Consider the following 13,984-nt stretch of genomic DNA (forward strand, 5'->3'; position numbering starts at 1 on the left):
AGCTCAATTATCTCCACTTTGATGAGACAAAAATTAGTCAACTAATAAATTGTTTATCATAAAGTCATGAACATTATATCAGTGGACCGCTTTTTGATATCTTCAATAGGAAGCGACATAAACTGACTCAAAGTTGACAGGCACTCCATTAGAGAGTTAGCTTGGCTTGGAACTGAGAGACCACATATCCTTAAGCTCCCAAAATTCTTGAAAAAGTTTTGCTTCCATATCACAAGTCTGCGTTACCCCTGCTACCCATCTAGTTCAACTTTTCCTATGTTATGTTGATTTTTCCTACCTCCTTAACAATAATAACAAAACATACCGTTTTGCACAAACATTACGTCTTCTTCTTCTACTTTCATTCACAAATTCTCCTTTTACATTTCGAAAAGTCATAAAATCAGTCTCCTGGTTGCGTTCCAGTATTTGTTAGCTTATATTTTTACGTCACACTCTTGGCACATACAAATTTTACACATGTATGTCTATGTGTGTACACTTTGTACTCTTCTTCCACTCGTACCTTTCGGATTCGTCCTTCCCAATGAAATATTTCGTTCAGAATGTACTCTAGTATAGTCCCATCTAGTTCACATGGCTACTATCATAATCAACATCATCAGCATCATCAGTATCAGAACTACCAGCAGAGCTTTCATCAACAGAACCACTTTGGAAATGGGTCGCCTGGAGGTTCGTCACAGGGTTATGCGAATCCTGGAGCACCGGTGATCAATGTGCATAATTATCATTTTCATACTGGACCGGTGAATAATCAGGTTGGTTGATTTGAAAATTGGGATACTCTACTTTCAATTCCAAGTTTTCAGGTTATTGAACAACACTACAACCATCACAATCATCATCAAAACCACCAGAACCATCAGACCCAAATGAACCAGTTTGAGGAGAACATTCAAAATATGGACCAACAAACTCCATTCGATCCTCCTTTTACACCTGCCAACAACAACCAAACAAACTTTCCAGTAGACCCTAGAGACCATCAGGAGCAACCACTAGACCATACAGCTTCTTCTGGCTCGGAGTCCTCCACACCGTTCCACTATGATCAGAAGCTTTTCATACCATCCCCAGCCGCCTCGGTATCCAGTTACTCCTATTCTAGCGACCTGTCTGTTAAGGAAGAGGAAGATCCTAGGATTCCACTGAAAGATCGAGGACGAGTCTACCATCCACAAAGTACTGAGAAGCCGAAGAAGGTGCCAAGTAAGCGGCGGGATAAGGCAACGCTGGATAGGTTAAGGGTACACAAGTGTCTATATACAGGTGAGTGAATTATCTTCTTATTGAAAATTTTCTATTTCTTATTTTCCAGGCTGCGGCAAAATCTACACCAAAAGCTCGCACCTGACAGCTCATGAGCGTGTTCACAGCGGTAAGTGCCTTTTCATGTACAGTAATCCATCATGTTGCCTTCTCTCCGCCAAAAGGCATAGGTAACACGATACTTCCGTTGGTGACAAACATACCGTTAGAGAGGACCGGAAGCTGTGAGGCTTCCGATCCAATTAGATACATTGAGCTCAGATACAGTTGTCATTGCTTATAACAATATTTGACCTTCTTCGGGTACTTCAGTCACCTAGGCGGCCGCCTTTCAGGCAACTGATTGTAAACTGTCAATTAAGTGCGCGGATAAGGGGGTAATAGTCAAGGATAAGAGGGGAAAGAATGGATGCGGGAATCTCAATAGTAATGTTTCAGGAGAAAAACCATACCCTTGCGAATGGCCTGGATGCTCTTGGAGATTCGCTCGATCCGATGAACTCACGCGTCATTATCGAAAGCACACTGGAGCGAAACCGTTTGCTTGTAAGGAGTGCTCCAGAAAGTTCTCGAGAAGTGACCACTTGCAACTACACATGAAGCGACACGAACCGGATGGAATGATGATGATCCAGGAGGAGGATTTTAAGGATTTCAAGAATTTTATTGATTTTGTGTAGATTTCTTTAATCGTAGTAATAAAATTGATTTATTTAAAGCAATTAGTATGGTAGTGATGTGGGGGGTGGAAAGTAGGTTCAACAGGATTCAGGAAACTGAGGTATGGTATAAAAAACAATTTGTAACAAGGTACTTCTACACACGTCTATAATATCTGGTCATGTCGTGCCAAAAGCAAGACTTCATGGATTCGAATCTGTCAAAGCATGGGACATAGGACATGTCCAGTTGTTGTGGGTGTCCGAGTCGTTGGTCACAGAATGATAGACATTTCGGTCCGGCCAAAGTGGTGGTCACTCCGTTACGTGCACAGCAGGCCCGATGATCTCTGGAAGCATGGATTTTTTAGAAAATCGAAAATCTAGTTATAAGTCGCCTTTTTAAGAACCCTAACTACCGTTGTTCCTCTAATAGAAGCCCACCCAAACCGTCATCTTTGAGTTGACCTATCTCGTTTACTCTGAACTATATTAAAAATGGGTCAACTGATAAATTTTTCATCATAACATCACCAACATTTTATCAGTTGACACATTTTCGATATCTTTCACAAGAATCAAAATAATTGAGCTCAAAGATGGGTGAGCTTCTATTGAATGAAATATGGTCACTATTCCAAACTAACTGCTCACCTTCCCTGAGCAGCACAGAATTGCATTTCCTTCATAGCATCCAATGGACATGGATCTTGCTTGAAGTACATGGCTTGGAGGGATGACTTGGTAAAAGCTCCGAACGAGCACTTGGACAGGCAAGCGTCAGGAAGTTTACGGTCGAGGCAGCACTCGTAGAAAGCGCGGTCTGGGTTCTAAAATAACTATCTGGTTGATGCCAAGATGGTGATAGGCCATGCTTACGATTGGTTCGTCAGAATGGCGGTTTCTGGAGACAGATGGGGAAACCAAGTCGAGTTCCTCAGACTCGGTGAGTCGCTCCTTCCTGCGGACACGCTCCATGGCCATTCTGAAAACTTTGGAGGGTCACAATCCGATATTCAAGCAAACCACTCACCTCTGCTTCAACACCTCTCTATCAGCTTCCTCAGATGCGCTTCCTGAGACAGTGACTCTGCTACGCCCACGTTTTGGCTGATAGCTCTTGGCTCCACGAGCACGAAGTCTGTAGCAACCGTAAGATCCGCATCCATAGCTTCTAGCACATCCACACGCTGGTTGGGGTTGAGGTTGATAGGCTCCGCAACCCGGCTGGTAACCACAGAGACCGTTGGTGGCGCACTCAAAAGTGCCCTCTGGCAAACCAAGGAACACAACTGCTAGTAAGAGAATGGATGTGGATAAATGCATCTGGAATAGGAAAATTTTAAAGGTAACCAAACAAAAATTGAAGGAAAAGTATTGAAGTAAGAAACCAAATTAACAGCGGGAGGTCATTTTTGTCTCACAAACGAAAAAATACAGTTTGACAAAAACAAAAAAGTCATCACAGGAAAAAATAGTGGGCGGAGTCCTCATCGGTAAGTCTTTGTAATTATTGTAGCTAAACGGTCACAGACTACAAATCATAGGTTTTTTGGAAAACCCAAAGTTGCAATATCTGTACCAAACATGTACCTGTTTGGGAGATAAGAACAAAAGTTCTGAATTGCTTTAGCAAGTGATATCTAGACTTTGAGACTGTTTAGAGTTTTTTTTCTGCAAAAGTTTCAGATAGTAAACAGACTATAAGGTATTAGTGATGCCTTACAGTCAGACATCAATCACCGCGTGACGCTTTCTACTCAAAAATTTCTCAGAATCCTTCTTATACATCTTCAACACAATTGATGAGGGTCTAGGCATGAAGAAACCTTGACTGTTTGATTCGGCAAACACACACACGATTAGTTTCGTTTCAAAAAATTTTTCGAGAATCTTTTGCCACAAACAATTGCCGAGGTCATTCCATCGTCTTCTGATGACGTTGATTGATAAGGAAAGGTTTGGGAGGAAATGAAGACGTTGGAAAAGAAGGCAAATAAATATTTTGTTGAAGTTAAGGCACCAGATAAGCTCAAAAGATGGCAAGTTGCCGTTAATAGCAACGGAACGAAGTCTGAAACCATATCGTAAAACCTGTAATAGAAGGGCACCCTAACTTCGAACTTTGAGCTCAATTATCTCGGTTCCTGTGATAGATAACAAAAAGTAGTCAACTGATAAAATGTTTATCATAATATCAGCAATGTTTTATCAGTTAACAAATTTTTGTTATTTCACATAGGAGCCGAGATAATTAAGCTCAAAGGGAACGTATAGAGTTACATTCTGCGCTCAGTTTAAGCTCAATTATATCATTTCCTGTAAAAGATAGCAGAAAATAATAAACGGATTAAAAAATGATACAGTAACCAATAATTTATCAGTTGACCCATTTTAGGCATCTTTCACAGGAACCGACATATATAAGCTCAAATTTAAAAGTTAGGGAGACCTTCCATGTATTACAGGTTTGACGGTAGTTCAAACTTTCTCAAATGGTATATAAATGATTTTTAAGTATCCTTCAGAAATTTCAGACAAATTCAAAAATTCGATTAGAATGTACTAAAAGATTCCACAGCTTCTAAAAAATGTAAATGTACCAGATGTTGCCATGACCAACCATCAGTGTAAAATTAGCTAAAAACCTTGAAGAGGTCGTTTAACACAATGAATCAAACCATATGATCGAAGTAGGTGAAAACCTCAAAAATCATTTCCATTTATGCATAGTTCAACCCGTTTGCCCCCTCTACAGTAATTTGTCATAATTTGTTTCATTCGTTCCAATCCGAATTTTCACTTTTTTCCCCACCACCGAATCGCAAAACAACAAAAAATTTCACTTTTCATTGCAAATCGAACACAAAAATCGAAAGAAGAAGAAACAAGAGAGAACCGTAGAAAGACTGGAATGTGGGTGATGTGGAATTACAGTAATCGTGGCTATAACATATGCAAATCTGCCGATCTCCATGTATTCGGCATCCCTGCTCCTCGAGTTGAGGCTTGCGATAGTTCCTGCAAATTTATGAGATGAGAAATACTGTAACTTAAGAGTAAAAAAGAACTAGGGGGCACCCGGAGTTGAACCGGGGACCTCTCGATCTGCAGTCGAATGCTCTGCCACTGAGCTATACCCCCACATGAGAGAATAGCGTTTAGCGACTAACAAGCAGCCGTGGGAAAGCGCCGGTCTCAATAAATAAACGTAATTCATTGACCAACTAGAGAAGCTTTCCTACAAACAAAGCCAAAAAGAAACTAGGGGGCACCCGGAGTTGAACCGGGGACCTCTCGATCTGCAGTCGAATGCTCTGCCACTGAGCTATACCCCCGCTTGGAAATGGAGACGCAGGCGTTTGATACGAAGAATCGCGAGAACGGACAGAGAATAGTGTGGTCAGCGAGGTTGTGGAGGGGGGAGGTAGAGACTTTTGTCTGTGTATTATATGTTTGCTGTGGTGTTGCCCCGCGCTTTCATAATACACATCGTGCTTATTAGCCACAAAGGCTTTCAGAAAAGTGTAATTAGATAGAAAATTTTTTAAAAAAGTTGCCGAAATTCTGATAGCTTGAGCTTGTGCTCTGCCTGAACCAAATTTTTAGCATTTTCTATAGACCGGAATGGAGTTTGAAGAAGATAATTGTTGAATTTTCTATAACTTGAAGTTTAACGAATTCTGGCGACGTTCCAGTAGTTTCTGTCAGCCTCAACCTAACCTAGGTAGTGATATAGCGCTTACGATAATTTCAATTTTTGATTTTTTGGGAAATTTGCAGTTTTACATCTTCAACAAATCCTGACGACTTCGACATAATAAAACGCCACCCGATTAGTCAAATTTGAGCCTATGTATCTCATTTTCTGTGAGAGATATTAAAAAGTGTTTAACTAATGAAATGTTGCTGATATCATGATGAAATTTCAGAATTTCAGGAACAGAGTTCATATGGAGATTTCCATACCCTACTTCGAGTTCAATTATCTCGGTTCCTTCAAAAGGTATCAGAATATTTTCAACTGATAAATTGTTTATCACAATATAACCAATATTTTATCAGTTTACAGATTTTGAATATCTCTCATACGAACCGAAATAAGTAAGCTTAAAGTTGGGTGGGCTTCTATTAGAGCAAATACAGCAAGCTTTTTTGTTTAAAAAATTCTCACCTCGTATCATAGGGCAAACAGGTCAGTGCAACTTCCCGATTATCGTCCAAATTATGTGAAACTACTCGGGTACACGCCACACCTGAGCATTCTCCACACGATGCGTCGAGCACACAATCCGAACCTTCCAGACATTGGAGCGAAGCTGAAAGGATAAGAGTTTGGCGGGAATTTCAGTTGACTTGCTTTTGATATTTTGCAGAAGAATCGAGATAATCCAGCTCAAACTTGGCATTATGGGGTGCCTTTCGATTACAGGCTTTACGTTATCTGTATTTTTACACCCCTCAGTCACTACGAATTGCCAGATTCCCTCTAGACGAACGTCTTCGACAGATACCCAACGAATTCAGCATTATAAATTGAGCAGAACAAGAGTAGAAGAAGGAGGAAAATGTAATAGTAGTGTAATATATAATCTATGCAACACACCCTTCTCCTTTTTAACCGCATCAAGGAGGTTGGCTAGTAGTAACAATTATCCCTTCAAAAATGATGGAAAGCTACGGCAGGATGGTCTGTCGGGGTGTCTGTTTGTCCGGATGGTGTTTTGGATTATCTATCATAAATTTTCGCGAAACTCCCTTATGTTTTTTTCTTCCTTCCCTTCTATATTACATACCTTTGCTTGGCAAGGGATACATGCCCGCCTTTGAGCCGGAACTCAAAAGAAAGACGAAGAAATGTGGGGTGGTGTCCTTTTGCCTCCGGATGGCATCCGGTGAACAGATCAAATGTCGAAAAGAGCCCCCAAAAGTGCATAGGCATACTAAATCGTCTAGAATTTTTGATTTGACATAGAAGACACTGTAACTAGAGGCCTAGAAACCCCGCTTACCCTCAGCCATAACAATTTTACATCCGTTTTGCCTTTTAGAATTTTTTACGATCCCCCATTTTGGTCCCCAAGACCTCCACTTTCTCCTTCAAGTCCATAAAAACTGAAGTTGGACATTTTTATAACCCAATAAATACGAGCACTTTTTCTCCCCGCTTTTTGTGTTCATCGATTTCTTTGAAGACGTCAGAAAGGAGTTGCTTTCTTTGTGTTTTGTAGAAAAAAGGCAAAAAATTCGATTATTTTGGTCCTTCTCAAACAATTAGTCCTCTCTTCCTACTCGCTAATTTTTTGACAGAGAGAGAGACGAAAAGATGAAGAAGTTTTCGGGGAAGGGAGGAAGCGGAAGACGTCAACGTCTTCTGAATGTATTCTGAAGTGGACACCCCTGGAAAATAGAGGGGTTGGGTGGTGCTGGTGGGAGAAGAGAATATAGTTGGAAAATCGGAACGTGGGATTATAACGAAAAACCTGTAATAGAAAGGCCCCTAACTTTAAAATTTGAGCCAATTTAAATCAGTTCCGGTGAAAGATATTAAAAAGTGGTCAACTGATAAATTGCTTATCATAATATCACACAAATTTTATGAGTTGACAAAATTTTCATATCTAGGATAAGAGGCAAAACAAACTAGCTGGAACTCAACAGTGTGATCCCTTCTGTTACAGGTTTGCGATAGCTACAACTGCAAGTCACTTTCTTGTAGAAATGACTTAATATATTCAGATTAAACTTCACAAATATATTTCTAACTAGAAACACTGAGATTTTGAAATTGTCGAGTAAATGGGACTCTTCAAAATACCGTAAAACCTGTAATAGACGGGCCCTCTAACGTTTAACTATAAGCCCGTTTATCATGGGTCCTGTCCAAGATACAAGAAAATTTTCAACTGAAAAATTGTTAATTCTATTATCACAAAAATTTTATCAAATGACACATTTTGGATATCTAGCCTAGGAGCCGAGAAAAGTTGGCTCAAATATGATAGTGTGGGGCCCTTCTATTTTCCAAGACACTTTCGAAGGACCCTTCTCTGAAAGGGAGGGTCTCGGAGGGCCCTTCTATTAGAGGGACCCTTCTATTAAAGGGGCCCTTCTAATACAGGTTTTACGGTACTTAAATAAACTTCAATTACTTTCTCAAGCTAAAAATCAGCAAACTTGGGCTTAGGCTTAGACCAAAGTTTTCGAAAAATGAAATTGAACAACTTTTCAGATTTATTGTATTTTATCTGTAACTGAAAGACCTGGAGGTTCCGCCGGTCAGAACAACCGTGATCTACATTCAATCCTCATGAACCATGCCATCCATCCTGACCCAGCACCCCTAACCCTTGACTCTTCTACTCTATTCAATTAGCTCGCTTCAACAAGAAAATGATGACTTTCTTTTTCCCCTTGCCAGCTCCCTATGTTTCCAATTAACATCTCCATGACCCTCTCAGAGTACCGGGATTATGACTTGTAGTAGTCTCTCTCTTTTCCTTCACAGGGAAGAGTCTATGTCCAATGAAAAGAGCATAAAAACGTGGGTAGGAGCATGTAACGAGACTGGAGAAGCACATCGATTAGGTATTCAAGAGGACGCTAATTGGCATTCGATTACAAAATGATGCTTTGGGAGCAAGAAAGGAGAAAGGAAAAGGATTTTTTGAGATACGCCAACGTTCCAGTCATATGAGTGATCTTTAAGTTCTGATCGCTGGCATTGTGACTAACAGACGTTTCCCGGCGCATTGAAATAGTGTGATCCTGACTTTCAAAATCTTCAATTTGTGCTAAATTTGGAAAAAAGTATGTTTGACATTTTGGGAAATCAGAAAAAAACGCAATTCAGGCACCGTATGTCCTCTAATATAAACCACCAAATTGAGCTCAATTATCTTGATTCCTGTGAGAGATACCTAAAATTTGTCAAATGATAAAATATTGGTCATGTTATGAGAAATGCTTTGTCAGTTTACCACTTTTGGATATCTTATACAGGAAATGAGACATTGAGCTTTAACTGAGCGTAGAGGGCGTGATAGGATGCAACTCTATACGTTTCCTTTGAGCTCAATTATCTCGATTCCTATGAGAGATATTTGAAATTTGTTGACTAATAAAATATTAGTTATGTTATGATAAACATTTGATCAGTTGACCTATTTTTGATATCTCTTACAGGAAATGAGATAATTGAGCTCAAAGTTGGTTTAGGTTTAATTGGGCTACTATTGAGGAAATGCAGTATTTTATGAAAAAAAATGGGCTATAAAAAACCGACTAGAAATGTAGTGTATCAGCTGGCTACATATTTAGTCTCTGTCTGAAAGTTTAGAGTTTGCTGTGGCCTAGTATTCCCTTTTTTAAATCCACCCTATCCTAAATGATATCATCAAACCTCGCCAAAAACCCCACAAAACCCTCCCAGCTTCCCGAAATGCAAATCTCTTTTCAGATAAATGAATAATTTATGAATCTTTTTTCGCTAAAAAACCCTCGCATTTGAATTGAATACTAATTCAATGATCCACTAATTTTTCTCTCGTCGTGGTGCACTTTGAGCTCAACCCCCACCCTTCTCAATCGAAAAAACCCACACCTTCCTATACGCAATCGCAAGCTTTTCCCCTGGTGTACCCCGAGGCGCACCAGGTTTTGCTACGGTTCCAACCCAACTTGGTTCGATTCCGTTTGGGGTTTTTAGCGTTTCTTTTTTCAGCTTACCTGCCATTCCAATGGTGCCGAGGAGCAGAAGGATCAGTCGAATCGGCAGACCATTAGGCATAGTAGTTCTGATTTCATTCGATGTGCAAACTCATTACAAGGGCGTGAGCTGGAAAATTTCAGAAAATTCTTGAGAAAAAAAGACGGATGCCTAGACAACCGGAAATCTCTTTAACGATTAGAGATCTCCTAGAATGTACCAGAAATAAATTATTGTAGTTTGTAGTGTCCAAAACGAACGCAAAAAAGGCAATGAGCTCTCTCTGATGGAAAAGCGAGAGTAGGCGTGGTGAGTCTCGTCGTTTGCCAGAGCGAGCTCAGGAAGTTTGTGGGCGGAGCTTCTTGGCTTCTTGGCTCTCTTTCTCGACGGGTAGTGTGTGCCACTTAAATACTTACTTTTTTTTACGGGAGGGGGGAATGTGTGGTGCTCAATAGAGCGAATAATATAAAAAATTATGTATTGAGAAAAAAAAAGAAAAAGTAAGAAGAAATGAATATGAAGAAGGTGTGACTTATTAATAAGAGAAAGAGTCCTGTCATAGGGGGTTACAAGTGATGAAAGAGGCAAAAAGGGATGAAAATGGGTCATATTGAACAGATTAGGCCGAATTTTTAGCTAAAAATTAATAATTTCAAGCCCATTTTTAGCCTTGTTATAATGAAATCAATTAACAATTAAGCTCAATTAACGCCGCTGATTGTTGAACGTAACTCGATCGAAAATTGTGGATTGTGGTGGCGGTGGTGGTGGCGATGACATTCTGACGGCGTGACGACGTTGATGGCGTTGGTGATGAGAAGAAGCTGGAAGAGTGACGGTGCTTCGAATCCGATCCGATTCTCCATATGAGATTCTGGAGCGAACTGGAACGGTGACCACTTCTTCATACTCCTCTTCCACTTCTTCGTATGGCAACTCATCATCCTCGTGATAATCCAACAGGCCATCCATCTCGTAGTCCTCCTCATCGCCAATGAATATTCCAGAAGATTCCGTATTGTTTCTAGAGGAGACGACCTTCTGAAGACGTCCTTCTATCCGAGACGATGTTGTCTTCTTGGGATCCACGTGAATTCGCATGGAGCCAGTTGGGCCAGTGTGTGTTAGACGAGAGGTGAGGGAAGGGCGATTGGATATAGTTCTGGAAGGTTTTGAGATTATTTTAACCCAAAAATTTTAGGAAATTACAGAAATACTCACTTCTTAATGCCTGATGGAGCGATTCTGGAGATTTTGGATCCTCGTCGATCCGTTGAAGACGAGACCTCTGCGATTTGTTTTCTCTGCATTCTCGCTGCCAAACTGCTCTTATCAATTGGCGACACCGAACGACCACCCTGACGGACACCGGTGGTTCCACGAACTGCTAGACCTTGCTCTCTCATTTCCTCAGCTTTTCGCATTATTTGACGAGTCCGGTGAGTATTGCCCACTGGCATTTTGACATGATATATCTCATGACGATCCGGTGGCGGTTTGCCACGACGATGCTCGCTGGCTGGTGAGAATTCCGAGTTTGGCGCTGTGATTCTCGCTTTCTGGGCGGCTTTCGGAGGTGCTTCTACTTCGTCAACGTCGTCATTTCCACGCTCGATGGCTGATTTTGCTGCCTTGATGCGGCGAAGAATGCAGAGCTGTAAAATTGATTTGGAATTCTAAAGAGAAAAGTTTCCTCACTTGATCTCCAATCGCAGTGACTCCCAACTCGGAGAGCGTCGATTTGTCAAGTTCCGGAAGCATTTCTTTAGTGATTCTGCAAAAATATTCGTTAGGAAATCCTTAAATTAATTTTGAAGTCTTTACCGATTATTTTGGAACGTTTTTGCATATTTTTGAGCGATTTCCTTTGGGATACCGGCTCGTATGAAGAACTGAGTCCAAGCCTCCATCGTTCTGAAAAGAAAAATCGTGAAAAATCAGCGAAAATCTCTTAAATCTTGCGGTACGCAGTGTAAAAATGGCAAAGCAGCTGTGTGTAGGTTTACGCTAAACACCGCGCGCAAGCGGGATTCCGGAGTGTCGTTGTTGGCGGAATTTTGAGTTATGAACGAAAAAGGAAAAAATCGGCTGGAAGAATATAGGAAAAATTGGTCGAAACAGTGAAAAAATAAGTTCTTCTCAGATTTTCAGACAGAAAGAATCTTCTGCGAGGCTCTTAAAAACTGAACAATTATCTCGTCATTGACGATTCGTCAAGCATGCCATCGTCTTATGATATCTTGTTCAATGAAGCAGAAATTTCGTGCGACATAGCTGTCATATTCTTGAAAAACTCTAAAAATTCGCTTCTGACAGGATGTTTAGCAAAATAAATCCCGCTTCAGAAAATCTGGAAACTTCTATGGACATCGAAATTCCGGATAGAGCCACTCTATTGGAGAGAAGAGTATTTCGAATTATTCTTGTTTTTATTCTTGTCGTAGTTGTTATTGTTCTGATATCCGTTTTTTGCTATAAAAACGGCTACATCTACAGTATAAATTTCCAAATTTCTCTTCGTGGCGAGACTCAAGCGATGTCATTATGTCATGTTCCTTTAAACTTACCGTATTAGTTTATTTTTGGCATTTTTTTTCGATTTTCGGTAGGTTTTTCCATCAATTTATCTGAAATTTCACCTTAAAAATTTTAAGATGACGTGGCAACAACAATCAGTATATCATAGAGACTCATGGCGCAACGAGATGCCGTGCGGTTCTCGATACGAGCACTGGACAGATGAAAAGCCACCGCCAGCACGTAATATGTACACTTTCGAACCAATTCAGCGGCCTGTATGGAGTCAAGAGCAGCCACGTGGGATTCTGACGCCACTGCTCTCCCTTCAACTGTCACCACCACCTCCATCTCGATTTCTGCCGCAACAAAACCCCGTCGATCTGAATTACCGCCCATGTCAATATATGGTTCGTTGGATTACCTAATTTTAGCTGATTTTCATTTTTCAGGCACCTAGAAAACATAAAAAAAAAAGAGCAGCGCATCAAATCAAGAGAAAAGAATTTCTGGCACGTCATCAGCCAGTGAATCTGCTTTATCATCGGCTTCAGATGACAAGTGGGACGAGGTCGCTAAAAGAATTCAGCCAGCAGTGCCATTGGAGCCCAAAAAGAAACAGCTCAACTCGAGAAATCGACCATATTGAGTTTTCAATTCGAATTTTTTAAATTTGTATTAAATTTTGCTAAATCAACTTTTTTCTTTTTTAAATAAACACTATATACAGCTAAAAAATTCTAGAACATAGTGAATTAGTACATCTTCAAGAAATCCTTCTAAGGGAGCAACTAGATAGAAGATGTCTCTAATCAAATAAAGCACCAACAACATCTCCAGAGATAGATTACGGGGCGTAAACCTTATTTTCTCTTTCCGGTGGCTTTTCCACCCTTTTCGTCTTGTTTTCTTCTTCTTCCCCTTCGGATATCTTCATTTTGTTGGATGATTCGGTGGAAACATTGAAGAGAACCACGTGGATTTGCACCGACGACGATGCGGGAGGAAGAAGATGTGGACCAGTGGCTGGTGAGTTGGTTTTTCTTGGTACTGTATTATATTTATCGCTGTCGGATGAAAAAAGCGGAGATTTCGTTAAATTCTTCTTAAAGGAGCAAGAGCCAATTGGCGTACCTTTTAAGCCAAGTTTCTCAATTTTTCGACGATTTTCCCCATTTTTCAATTGTTTTTATGATTTTGAGTCATTTTTTTCCGATTGACATCGAAAAACGGTGGAAATCGGGCAAATAGGCAAATACTCTGGAAAAAGTTTCTATCTTACGAGTTGCTATAAAGGAACAATTGTTATATATTTAGTTGCTATGACACCATTGCATATTTGTCGCAATTTCTTTATTTTCATGGTCAAATCGCTGAAATTATTAGTTTTATTTTCAAATCAACGGCTTAGGTTGAAACGCCTTGCCGGAAAACGGGCTTTTACCTAGCCTAAGCCCGTAATATAAAACAAAAATCGGAATAATCTGAAGAAATGTAGCAATTGTTGCTATGATCAACTCGTGAGATAGCAACTTTCCCCAGTATTTGCCCATTTGCCTGAAAATCGTCGGAAAATTGCGAAAATAGGAACAAAGAATACGGTAGTTCGCTCATGCGCCTTTAAAAGAAATTTAACGACATAGCCGCTCTCAACCTTTTTTCGCGATAATGGTACAAAAACTGGTTGAAAAATCGGAGCGGTGGAAGAGAAACGCCGGTGGCCGTGGTCCCACAGCAAAAACCACAGTAACCAGAACAATTTTTTTCGAAACTTATTTTGTCGTTTTCCTGATTTTTTCTCAAAAAA

The 13,984-nt window shown here is 40.3% G+C and overlaps 4 protein-coding genes and 2 non-coding genes across 6 annotated transcripts; 2 read left to right on the forward strand and 4 right to left on the reverse strand.

The window, feature by feature from the left end:
- Positions 1–566: 566 nt before the first annotated feature.
- Positions 567–1,973, forward strand: CBG05624 (the record flags this gene model as incomplete). The annotated part of the gene is made up of 4 exons (XM_045238624.1): positions 567–782; positions 834–1,293; positions 1,343–1,402; positions 1,732–1,973. 4 exons carry the CDS (start codon positions 567–569, stop codon positions 1,971–1,973), a joined length of 978 nt encoding a protein of 325 aa, XP_045093001.1.
- Positions 1,974–2,109: 136 nt separating this feature from the next.
- Positions 2,110–3,278, reverse strand: CBG05625 (the record flags this gene model as incomplete). Its single annotated transcript, XM_002638533.1, has 4 exons — positions 2,110–2,302; positions 2,607–2,782; positions 2,832–2,937; positions 2,986–3,278. 4 exons carry the CDS (start codon positions 3,276–3,278, stop codon positions 2,110–2,112), a joined length of 768 nt encoding a protein of 255 aa, XP_002638579.1.
- A 1,746-nt stretch (positions 3,279–5,024) lies between these two features.
- CBG28946 lies at positions 5,025–5,096 on the reverse strand. The gene has a single exon. It is a non-coding gene (tRNA).
- Positions 5,097–5,218: 122 nt separating this feature from the next.
- CBG28990 lies at positions 5,219–5,290 on the reverse strand. The gene has a single exon. It is a non-coding gene (tRNA).
- Positions 5,291–10,365: 5,075 nt separating this feature from the next.
- CBG05626 lies at positions 10,366–11,570 on the reverse strand (the record flags this gene model as incomplete). Its single annotated transcript, XM_002638534.1, has 4 exons — positions 10,366–10,822; positions 10,882–11,315; positions 11,359–11,434; positions 11,485–11,570. The coding sequence occupies 4 exons, from the start codon at positions 11,568–11,570 to the stop codon at positions 10,366–10,368; spliced, it is 1,053 nt and encodes a 350-aa protein (XP_002638580.1).
- Positions 11,571–12,314: 744 nt separating this feature from the next.
- Positions 12,315–12,826, forward strand: CBG27331 (the record flags this gene model as incomplete). Its single annotated transcript, XM_045238625.1, has 2 exons — positions 12,315–12,591; positions 12,732–12,826. 2 exons carry the CDS (start codon positions 12,315–12,317, stop codon positions 12,824–12,826), a joined length of 372 nt encoding a protein of 123 aa, XP_045098460.1.
- Between the last annotated feature and the right edge of the window lie 1,158 nt (positions 12,827–13,984).

This window comes from Caenorhabditis briggsae (genome assembly GCF_000004555.2).
Source record: "Caenorhabditis briggsae complete genome, chrV, whole genome shotgun sequence".
Taxonomy (NCBI): domain Eukaryota; kingdom Metazoa; phylum Nematoda; class Chromadorea; order Rhabditida; family Rhabditidae; genus Caenorhabditis; species Caenorhabditis briggsae.